Below are 11,951 nucleotides of genomic sequence, written 5' to 3' on the forward strand. Positions count from 1 at the left end.
GTTAATCCTCTGCGTCTTCAGCGGCTCAGATGTCGGGAGTAAATGACGACTGCTATGTTCATGATTATATCCAACAACAGAACACCTCGATCACTCAATTAGAGTCTTCCTCTGCACCTGAGTCACACAATGAGGATCGTATTCGGACTGTTTCAGCTCGGTGAGGGCGGGGCTAAGGTAAGGCGCTCATGTCAATCAACTGTGTTTCGTCACAACGACAAGAAGCTGAGAATGAGCTGATTTTAAAAAGGGGGTATTACTTTTAAAGATTAAAAAAATACCACTGGGTGGATTGTTATCATTGTAGGGTGGTTGTGTTCACAAACTGCCAACACACATTAATGTTCAGACAACATGAAAAAGTTAGTTTGGCATCCGATGACCCCTTTAAAGTTTTTGTTGATCTTGGAGTTTTTATGAAAAATACAGACTGGTTGCCTGCAGAGACATTCCTCTCACTCTATTTCAATAGAAGGCTAGAGGGTTGGTCGCTAGGGTGCTGTAGCTGGTTACTAGGGTGTAGCTAGGAGGTTGGTAGCTCATTACATATTGGCTCCTTGCCAGCCTGAGTCTAGTGAAGCCAACCCCAGCTTCTATGACACGAGTCCTCCATGGGACAAGGCTCTGTGGAAGAGACAGACACAGGACGGTGGTATGGTTTTTAAGGCAAAAGTGAAATAAAGTGTAGGTAAGTTCATAAATGATGAAGTTGATTTGGCGGACATTGAGAAAGGGGCCAATGTATTCGGGACTTAGCTTCTTGCAGTTTTTTTTTTTTTTTTTGCCTAGGTTAGTATCTTTGCATTTCATTGTGCAGGGCATCAGCATGACCCTTCTGGGGGGAGCATCCCAGGCCCTTTCACTCTCCTGGAACCAGTGGTCAACCTATGGTTCCCTGGACCATGACAAAAAAAGGCTGGATGCCAAATACACACTAGAAGAGCATGGTCCGTGATTGAAAATTATATGAGAAAATTACAGAAAATTTAATTCAAACATCAGTCCCTTAAGAGGAATTAGATGACAGGCTTTGTATATCTGGCTACAATCTATTTACAAGGAAGCAGATATAACCATCTGAGGGAGGCAGACTGGTAATGAAGTCCTCTCCAAGGTGTGACCAGGGGCACAGAGGAACAGGCAACAGGAGTGGACAAAGCACATTCTGAATATCCCTGAATGAACCTTCTCATGTCCTGGACACCAGAAGGGATCTTATAGCAGTGAGAGGGTTTGTTTGGGTGTGAACAGATCTGATCAGAGGGATGTAATGAGTTCTGGGCCCATAGCTATGACCTGCGGGACACTCCAACTTCAGAGGCTTCAGAGATTTGCTTATCAAGGGACCACTGAAGAGGACTTACGGCGAGACTGTCTGGAATGACTGGTTCAGGCTCCTCTGGAAGCTCATCAGACAGGAAAAAGTGCTATAACATTTTTGGATCATGATAGATGTTGAATTGGGTGAGAATCAAGGCACATCTGGCTTAAAGGAGAGGTCCGGTGTGATATTGACCTAAAGTGTATTGAATCATGATACCGAGTGTGAACGTACCTTGCATATCTCATCTCGTCTTGTCCACTGCAGTCCGAAATCTGGGGTCAGTTAGCCGATGCTCACAACAGGTTGTCAATGAGAGTCAATAGGGCATCGAAGTAGCCATGTAAATAAATCACTGTTTTACGCCATTTACGAGGCACAAAGTGCTCGACACTCGACTTGACTAAATTCAAGATGGCGGCGGCCGCTAAACTTCTTGCAGTTACTGTCTGTATAAATCTTCTCGTAAATAAACTACCGGTGCTTTTTCTGAGTTCTCAATGTCTCGTTTTAAATGTCAGGGCCCTTGGAAGTCTACCAATGAAGTGTGGACCTACTTTGTGCCTCGTAAATGGCGTAAAACAGTGATTTATTTACATGGCTACTTCGATGCCCTATTGACTCTCATTGACAACCTGTTGTGAGCATCGGCTAACTGACCCCAGATTTCGGACTGCAGTGGACAAGACGAGATGAGATATGCAAGGTACGTTCACACTCGGTATCATGATTCAATACACTTTAGGTCAATATCACACCGGACCTCTCCTTTAACGTGGATTTAGTCTCTTGGCTTTGTGAGGATACTTGAGGTTCTTATGGACTTTGAGTACAGTAAATGAACATTGGGCTCCCTCCAGCCAATGACTCCACTCCTGATGTTTTCCCCACCAGAGTGAGCTTTTCAGAGAAAGCAGCACATTGATGAAATTTTGATGGTGTCCCCCGCTGCTGAGACAGGATCACTCCAACACCTGCTGTAGAGGCATGACTTCAACCACAAAGAGTTTCATGGAGAGGAAATGCCTCTTTCTTCTAAAATGTAATTCTAGGCTGTTGCTACTGAAAGAAACTTGCACTGACTGATCTTAAAACACGTCAGTGCCTTTGTTTGGTCTCAAGATGCACACCAGTAATGTTTTTGTAAGGCATGTTTATAAAAATTACTCGAATTTTCTAATTGAATTATGGCCTGGCTTAGTTTAAACCCTGTCTGTGAAACCAGGTCTTTGAGTCATATTGCATGGCTTGGGCAGCAGCTCGAGTCCAGGACGCAGACTTGGGCCTGACTTTTAGGAGATTGGTGAGTGGAGGAGTAATGGAACCAACGTTATGAAGCATTGACAGAAATTGGCAAAACTAGGGAAACGTTGTACCTCTTTTACAGTTGTGGGAGTGGGCCTGGTGTGGACTGCCACAACCTTCCACCTCTCCATCCAAATGCCATCTTTACTGATGTGCTCATCTAGAAAGAGGTTTGTAAAGGTGTGTTTGATTAAGCAGTTGTGCAAATCATGCAGTGTTCGGGTACTCCAGGAATCTGGCTGGAAAACACTGCTCTAGATTACCTCAATGTTCTCTTGTTAAGTAGGTTGTGGTTTTGTCATAATGGATGGAGATAAGAAGGATCTGCATCTGGTGGACAAAGGGCCAGATGTTTTTTAAAACTAACGGGGCTCTTCAGGTTGTTAGGTTCAGCAAAGATGCAACCTCTGTAATGTTCTTTACATGGTGGCACATTGAACCATAAGGTGTGTTCGAGCTCATGCTGCGCTGCGCAGACCGATCGGCGAGATTAGCCGAAAGCAGTCGGGGAGGAGCTGAAAACGGAGCCGTGAAGTCGGACAAATTGGAGATCTCGTTGCTCCCTCAAACATGGCAGATCACGTGGCGTTTGCCTACTTTATTGCAGATTAACTGGAAGCTATAGAAATACCTTTTTTGTTGGAAGAAATGCAGCACATGCAAGTAAAGCAGCAACTACAGATTTCAGCATCAATCAATGTTGACCACATTAGATTAAATGTCTGTGACATTTTAGTTATTCCATAAAAAATATTACTTAAATATGCAGCTGAATACTATAAGTGGTCTGTATGAAAAAAGTACAATAATAAACTTATGCACAAATCCAATATAAAGAATTTAAGGGAAAAAATGTACTGCAGTCAAAAGATCGTAAACTATTTACGAAATGGCATGCAAATTGATTTGTTATGCATGAAACACGCGTGATCATCGTCATGTGGTGAATGTGGCCAATCGTGAGAAGCTGTGACGTCATCACAGCCTGGCGCAGTACCTTCTGAAATGCTGCGCTGGCTGAGCAAGCCGGCTGTTCTCGAAACGCTCTCGCGTTACTTTGATGCCACACGTGAACGTCACGTGGCGTCGGCGCCGGTTCAAGTCGGACAAAATTTCTAACCGGCATGCACTACTTCAAGTCAGCCGCCGATCGGTCTGCGCAGCGCTGCATGAAGTCGAACGCACCTATAGTTTCTGAATGAGACCACCTGTTGCTTCTGGCAATGGCACACCTACATTTCTAATCAGGTGAATGTCTGCAGGTGAGATCAGGGATGATGCTGCTAGTGTCCTTTCCAGTTTTGTGAACTGTTTTAACAGCATATTTTAAAACATTGTTGCATGGCCATATATCTCTATTTAATGTAAAAAAAAAAAAAAAGTTAGAGTAGGCTATTTATAAAAAGCTGTTGTATAAAACAATAGAACTCTATGAAATGTACCTATTTAGATAATTGTGTGAGAGAAATTTAAAAAAAGCATGGACATGGCATTTTATTCCGTGGTTAGATTTATGTGCTTGGTGGTTTGTTTATTTTGATGAACTGAAATTCTTGTCAAATAAGAAAGACCTCATGTGCTGTGGGTTCTCAGAACCAGGATTAAAAGCCCTTGCTGTAAGAGATAGTACTTTGAAAGTTGACATGTAGTAAATCAGTATATAAGCCAAGTCTGCAGCTGATGCCAAACTAATTCTGCTGAAATAAAATCGGACAACCCTGGCAACACTGTTTTCCACAAGTCTTGACCCCTTCACTAGGACTTACTGTCTTACTTGTACATATTCAAACTCTACAATCATGATTGGCATTAGGGACTTTTTATTCAGATGGTATATATTAAGTTCACACGGTGTGCCCAATTTATTCACTGCATCCGCAACAGTAGTTTTCTCTCGAAAACGCAAGTGAAATCTTCAGACTGTTGAGCCCTGAAAATGACATTTTTCTTTTCTTTTTTTTTTTTCAGTTGGCAGGACTCTCCAGTATTTCAGTAGTGTATGCAGCACATTGAGGAAAGAAAAGCAAAGCAAATAAAAACAACCCCCATTGTCTTTATTTAATTAGACATTTTACAGTAGTCACTCTTATAGTAGCTGCCTTGTTTTTCTTTTTCCCCATTGTTTCACATATTCTATCACATGGATCAATGCAAAGGAAGAAATATATTTATATATGAACGCCCAAAACAGGAAATTTTGGCAAGATATTATCATAACATGATTTCAGCCCTGCGCATTCAACAGGGCGAATGTTTGGTTCATACATGGCCATCGAGTTTAGCGGGCTGTGGATCTGCAACAAAAACATGGTCTGATGAAAGAGGAACCGTACTGAAAACATATTCAAGTTCTTCCGCTTGAATTCTTCGTGCCGATTCCGGAAAAACCGCAACCTGACGATCAACAACTCTGTGTTTGATATGTAACTGTAAAGCGCAAACGGGTTTCTCCCGACGCGCGAGAACATCTCTTAAATGCAAACCGCACTGAACGTGAATCTAAAAACAACAACAACATCAACAACAAAAAAAAAAAACATTGCAACTACATTGTCGAGGTCACTTTTAAGGGATGCTGTTTGTCTACTGCCATCAAACACTTTGAACTGCCATGTATTTGAGCCAATACTGAATAGAAGTGTGCAAGGAATACAGTCAGTGAAAGGTGTCGACATGCATCGTATTCTGGAAGGAAGCAGCTGCGGAGCTCACCCAAACATCGAAGAGAAGTTGTTTTCCAGGGGTCCCGGTAAGGGCCCGTTTAATCGTTCGACAGAGAAGATGGAACTGGTTTCAAATCGGAACAGACGGCCACATCGGTCCGTTAAAGTCACGACCGTTGAAGCCTAGCGAGAGCCTTCCCGCTCAGAGCAGCTCGTTCAGAGAAGCATTAAACAACCGTAATGGCAGGTTGGAAGTGACTCAGACTAGGAAGAATGCGTTTGCAGAATATGTGTGCGGTTAGTCTTTTGCGAGTGATAACACTGAATACAGCTGGAAACGCCAACCGCTTCAATCTCTAATACGTTTTCAAACTAATTGGCCACAAAGCATTTATCTTCAGAGAGACGTTTCTCCACTTCTAACGAGAGACATAATTGAGTTCGGACCGTTCTGGGTTTAAAGGCGAGCAGCTTTAACGGCCTGATCGAACGACAACCGATACGCGATCCGCTTCGCCTTCTGGATTAGCAGGAATCTACAGCAACACTCACCCTGCGACATTATATAAGATAGAGCCGAGCGGAGCGTGACGACACAGGAACGTACAGCAGCGACTCAAGCCTAGCTAAGTCTGCGAGGCTTTCGGAAGTCCTTCGGTGCCGCGGTTCGGTGAGCACCCATCGGGAGGAGAGCAGAAATGAAGAGCGGAAGGACAGAGGACGGTCAGAGTGTGGCACCGATACAACGAAGAGAAGAGAACACCGTCAGAGCCATCGCCAACCCAACGCTTAGACATTAACACTGTTCACACACACCTCCAGAAACTGATCCATCACAACGAGTGCATCTCAGGAAACACCTAAAACATGGCACCCCAAAACCAAAGTCAAGCCTGATTTTAGGACCAGAAAGATTTCTAGGCACTTTTCCTCCTGATTCCCATCACCTCACGATAATCACCAACAGCGAAGACTCGTTGAAGTAGGAGTTGAATGTGCCTACCGCTACTGAAATCATGTCAAAACGCAAAAAAGTCTTAATGGTCCCAAAGTGGGCTTTATTTTATTTATGCAAACTGACAAACAAATAAAAATCTCTTGATTTTGGGGTGTAGACGTCTCCTGAGATTCACCCAGACACACTCACACATGGCTGCGTTCGAGACGAGCTCCTCTCCGCGGCGGGACACGTCCGGTCTGGCGCGGCGGGACGTGGAGCTGAGCTGGGGTCAGGAGGGGCATTTACAGCAAACTACTAATTTGTACACACACTCATTACTGTTACGGAATATCTATGTGGACTTGATTTCTCCATTCACAAATGGTTGATCCAGAAATTAAAAAAACAAAAAAACAGCAAAGTGTCTCTGATTTACAAATGTTGTTTTGTTTGATGCTGTTGCGAGTCTGTTCCTGTAGTGTGGTCGGCGGCGGGCATCTTTAGCTGTTCTTGAGCACGAGTCTGTCTTCGGCGGAGGGGAAGCAGTGCAGCTGGCAGACGTCGGGCGCGAGGAGGCCGCAGGATCGCAGGTCCACGCTCTGCAGAGAGGCGCAGCGGCGCAACAGCGGCAGACACTGCTCCGTCACCTTCACGCAGCCTGAAACACAGCAGTTCACACTTACTGCCCACTGCAAACACACACTCAACTCGCTTTAACAACACTCCCATCTGAAAACTGTTTACCTTTCTAGTCAAATCAGTGTATTTTTTTTAGCTGATAATGAAACATTAAACCAGTGAAAATGGCTAATGGTGCATGGCTCCAAAGTGCAGGGAGTTGCTGAGGTTGACCACATTAATAACAGCTTGACGTTCACATCCTACACACAGATCTGGACTGTGGTGAAGTTCAGAGGGTTTTTCGTTTGATTAATTCAGTATTTCTGTTGACTTCATATTAAGAAGAAACACTTCAGGCAAACACTGTTTTTTCATGCACTTGTCAAGTTTGAGATTTTGGGATCTGAAACTTTTTTTTTTTCAGACTAGTAGAAAAAAACATCCAAAAGACACTTTTATAGCACTGGATCTATTAGTGTCAACAGACTTGAATTACAATCCATATTTTTAAGGCCGTTTTCTCAAAATGAGTTTTTCTCCTACACTGAGCCCTAAATCTCCACTTCAGCAGCACTTACACACACCACGCTTTACATATAAAAATATATGGTTTTCTGTCTAAGTATTTTCTGAATTATGGACTGACAGTATGAGATACCCAAAATCCCCTCTTTTAAAACATTTAACTCCAATGTAAAAAAAAAATAAGAATTTTGAAACTGACTTCATCCAGTGTTTAGATTTTTGTACTAGAAAGTTATTAGTGCTTATATCATTAAAAAAATGCCTAATTTGCATATTTAATAGTAACATTTTAGAAAATGTGTAATACAAAAAAGGTCTGCAATTATCGAAGTAATCAATCAATTACTTTTTTGAAAACTATGTGACACGTTTTGGGTTTAGCAGTCTGTCCTAGTGAGCCGAAGTCATCTTTAACTCTGTATGACTGCTGTAAAACTATAAAAACCTACATATTCTTCTTCTATCGGAACAACACTAAAGCATCAACATCACTCTGGAACTCTAAAACTAAACACGTTCACTTTCACAACCATGGAAAAGCACACTTTTTTTAGTAGCGATGGTTGATCAGCAGATGGCAGCAGAGTGAAATGTGGACTATTTGGCCTAACTACCGCTCGTTTGTGTAGTTCTGCCACTGATATTGGTCAGTGATGTATCCAGTCAAATGCCAGAATATTCACTAAACATATCATAGAGCAGGGTTTTCAAAACTTCTGCAGGTCTTGGAGTCTCTACTACTGAGATTATGAGCTGAATCAGGAGTGTTAGATGAGGGAGATGTGCAAAACAGCGGGACTGAAAGTACTACAAGCCACCGTTAACAATGTATGGTTTGAGAAGTTAAAGGAGACGACCGCTACAGGTGAAGTGTGTCTGTGAGGGTCCGTACCTGCCAGGCTGACGTGCGTGAGGCTCTCTCTGAGCGGCGATATGGGGGAGGTCAGCGTGTGGACGGTCTGGTCTGTGATATGGCAGCACTGACTGAGGTCCAGCTTGGTCAGGTGAGGAAGATAGCGCACTAACAGGCGCGACACGGCGTCCGTCACCTCCAGGCCCGCCAGACGCAGCTCCGTCACGTTCTGGAAACGTCCGCCTCGGTTCTCTCCGTGAGCTGCGGCCAAGAACGGCGGGTTAATCTTTAGTCCTACACTACAAACACCAACTTCTTCAAAAACGATGCCATTTGTTTACTGCAGCGTTTTAACAGGTGGTTTATCCGCTCTGATAAAAGATGTGCAACCACAAGCGAAGGAGCCGACTTGATGAACACTATACAGATAGACAGACACACTCACTAATTTCCCAGCTTCAAACAGAAAATACTCTGGCTGCACTTTATTTTACGGTGTTGTTACATGATGAAGTACCGTACAAATGTTTTTCAGATTTGACAGAAGTTCTGTCTGTAACGTGCGTGTGAGCGAGACCTGAGCGCGTGTCGTTGGACGGCGGAGCCAGCAGCTCTTTCAGATGAGAGTCTTTGAGGTCCTCCACCCAGCTGAGGTCCAGGAGCCGCAGACAGGGACACACCGACTGACAGAGCGCCGACACCGAGGACCACGAGCAGCCCGCCACATTCAGCTCCAGCAGACCTGAGGACCACACCGCAGCGTTAACACCAGCGCAAACTCTTCAGCTCAACCCAACATCTCAGAACCTCAGATCATCCTGTTGGAGTTACTGTGAGGATTCTGACTGGCTGCAGATAGAGCACCTCACACCTGTCAGCGTGGGTCATTATGTCTGCTCTGTGGTCAAGCCGTCTTCTGCGTCAGAGTCAGGATCATTATTCACGTAAGACTGTGCTAACCTGATTTCTGATGAGCAGAGCACAACTCAACACTGAATGACCATCAGCAGAGATATCCTCGCTGTCATTAAACAGATGGAGCACAGCAGGGCAACAGATCTTAAAATCATCTTTTAACTTCTGGATAATGATTCGTGTCATTTGAGTTGCTTCTGGGCCATTCCACACAATGGGTGCCATTTGCTTCCAATTTTATATAGTAAGACACATATTTAACTATTCAAAATCTGTATTTATCCATCTCGGGAAACCTTATAAAATGAAAGATGGATGGATTTTTCTCAGTCCTGTTACTAAAACTCTCATGTCTTTTAAAAAGCAGTTTAAAAATATGTGACCCTGGAGCACAAAACCAGTCTTCAGTAGCACGGGTGTATTTGTAGCAATAGCCAACAATACATTGTATGGGTCAATATGATCGATTTTTCCATTTATGCCAAAAATCATTAGCATATTAAGTAAAAAATCATGTTCCATGAAGATATTTTGTAAAACTTCTACCATAAATATATAAAAACTTGATTTTTGATTAGTAATATGCATTGCTAAGAACTTCATTTGGACAACTTTTAAGGAGATTTTCTCAGTATTTGGATTTTTTTGCACCCTCAGATTCCAGGTTTTCAAATAGATGTATCTCAGACAAACATTGTCCTATTTTAACAAACAATATAACAATGGAAAGCTTATTTACCCAGCTTTCAGATGACGTAAGAATCTCAATTTCGACAAATTTACACTTATGACTGGTTTTGTGGTCCAGGGTCACATGTGTCAACTAATTCCTTTATTTTCCCCTCAGAAATTGTTTCATGGTCAAAAAAAATAATATTTATCATTGAAAAAAAACAACAACACTATTTATCTACACAAGGTGTTTTTTCTCAAGTACACAAACCCATTTTTTAATTTTAAAGGTGACTCAAACCTCAAGTTTATCAGTTGTTGTGATGCAATTTATTAAACAATGGGCCAAACTTTATGAAAAATAAAAAATAGTGAAAAAAATAGTGAAAAAAAAAAATCTTTTTTTTTTTAAGAAAAAAGGAATGGTAACAGGAATGGATATCCATTATACTGCTATATAGGTTTGACTGCTTGCACTGATAGTGAACAGTGTTAAACACTAACTAGTGAGCTGCCCTCACTGATAAAACACGACAAATCACGTTTCTGTTTAAGTCTGCAGAGGTTTGTGTTAAGGCTATGTTTAGGGGTAGAGGACGGTTATGAGATAAGATATAAATAACGAAAATAATAAATATGAAATATTACATTAAAAATGATATTAAAAATAATAAACTTAAATAATGCCTTTTCAGTTTTTCTAATGTTTTCTTACAGCGCAGGTCACACTCAAATGCCATTTCATGTTCGAGTCTAATACATATATGAGTACGACATAAGTATGTGTGTAACAGGACTGAGATTTTAGGATAAAATTAGCAAATACATAAAATATAGCCTCATGAAGTACATACTAATATTATGAGGATACTCAACAAATTATAGTGATTCATCAAAGATTTGTATTTTTAAAATGAACAAGCAACATCTAAGAAATAATTGAGATAACAGGACTGAATATTTATAATGACACTCTCGGCCACCGTTACAATATCATCAAATATACAGAACAGAAAATAAAACCACATGTTTTCGGTCATTTCATTGCCTTCAGAAGATCCAGATGTGGCAATATTATGTTGAAAATGTGTCTTGTGGAATTTTCCCTGTTTTTTAGAGGGGAATGTGTTAGAATAACAGGACTGAGTGAAAACCTGGGGACACGACTAAAATGTTATATCAAAACTATTATAAATGTATTTATTTAAACCACAGATAGGATATGGAAGTACACAAAAATATAAAATTATTTTTACATTTCTGAACATATTTCATGTTAAAATGTAGCGTTAGACACTGGGGACATGCATAAATGCTATATTTTCAGTGTTTTAGGTAGTTTTTAATAATTTTTTTAATTAAATGTTTAAAATTTGCAGTCAGATTAATGTGTAGGGTTGTGCCGGTAGACGATAGTATCGATAGTCAGAGATATGGCCTGTTGCTGATGCCTTTGACGATAGTAAGACGATTATTATCATTATGCGTCAAAAGGCACCTAACTTTAGCGATGCGGCGCAGAGAGAAACTTGCCGCGGTATAAACACAAGCATAGAGTAGATAGCGCCGCAGATGTGTGCAGAGAAAATAGAGATTTATTCATCATACAGTGTACATAGATTAAGTGTAGACAGTCATTAGGATAACAGAGGTAGTAAAATGTGGTTTAGGCTGAAATAAATACGATATATCAGAATCTGTAAACATAAACATTCACCTCAGTCACATCTGTATGCGTTAACTAGAATTACGATGCGATAAAATGGCGCCAAACATACGCGCGTGAATTACACGCACATGGCTTCTCCTCATTCTATATGAACTGAACTACAGCATGAACTGATGACGAAGATCAGACATACAGCGGTAACATTATTGCAATATGACGGGTACAGAAAGATACATTCGTTTACATTCAGGCACACATTCACCGCTCACTGAAGATAGCAGAGAATGAAACCGAAAGTAAACTACTGTCAGCGCTCTGTACACCACAACTGTGTCAGTCACATGCACTAGCCTTACTAAACGAATAAGGGCTTTATTACATATTGACACATTTACATATTATTAAATAAATTAGCACGATAGTATCATGTATCGGCGATCTCAGAGGCTGACAATATGAAAATTGAG

General features: G+C 41.5%; 1 protein-coding gene across 2 annotated transcripts in view; it reads right to left on the reverse strand.

Moving 5' to 3' along the window:
- Positions 1–4,429: 4,429 nt before the first annotated feature.
- Positions 4,430–11,951, reverse strand: part of LOC141338739 (F-box/LRR-repeat protein 19) — a 21,867-nt gene continuing 14,345 nt past the window's right edge. For both annotated transcript variants that reach the window (XM_073844354.1, XM_073844353.1), the window contains exons 9-11: positions 8,806–8,970; positions 8,268–8,489; positions 4,430–6,887 (exon numbers count right to left, since the gene is read on the reverse strand). In XM_073844354.1, the coding sequence (XP_073700455.1) occupies positions 6,730–6,887; positions 8,268–8,489; positions 8,806–8,970 (545 nt within the window). In that variant the 3' untranslated portion in view covers positions 4,430–6,729. The remainder of the gene's footprint in view (positions 6,888–8,267; positions 8,490–8,805; positions 8,971–11,951) is intronic.

This window comes from Garra rufa, chromosome 7, assembly GCF_049309525.1.
Source record: "Garra rufa chromosome 7, GarRuf1.0, whole genome shotgun sequence".
Classification (NCBI taxonomy): Eukaryota; Metazoa; Chordata; class Actinopteri; order Cypriniformes; family Cyprinidae; genus Garra; species Garra rufa.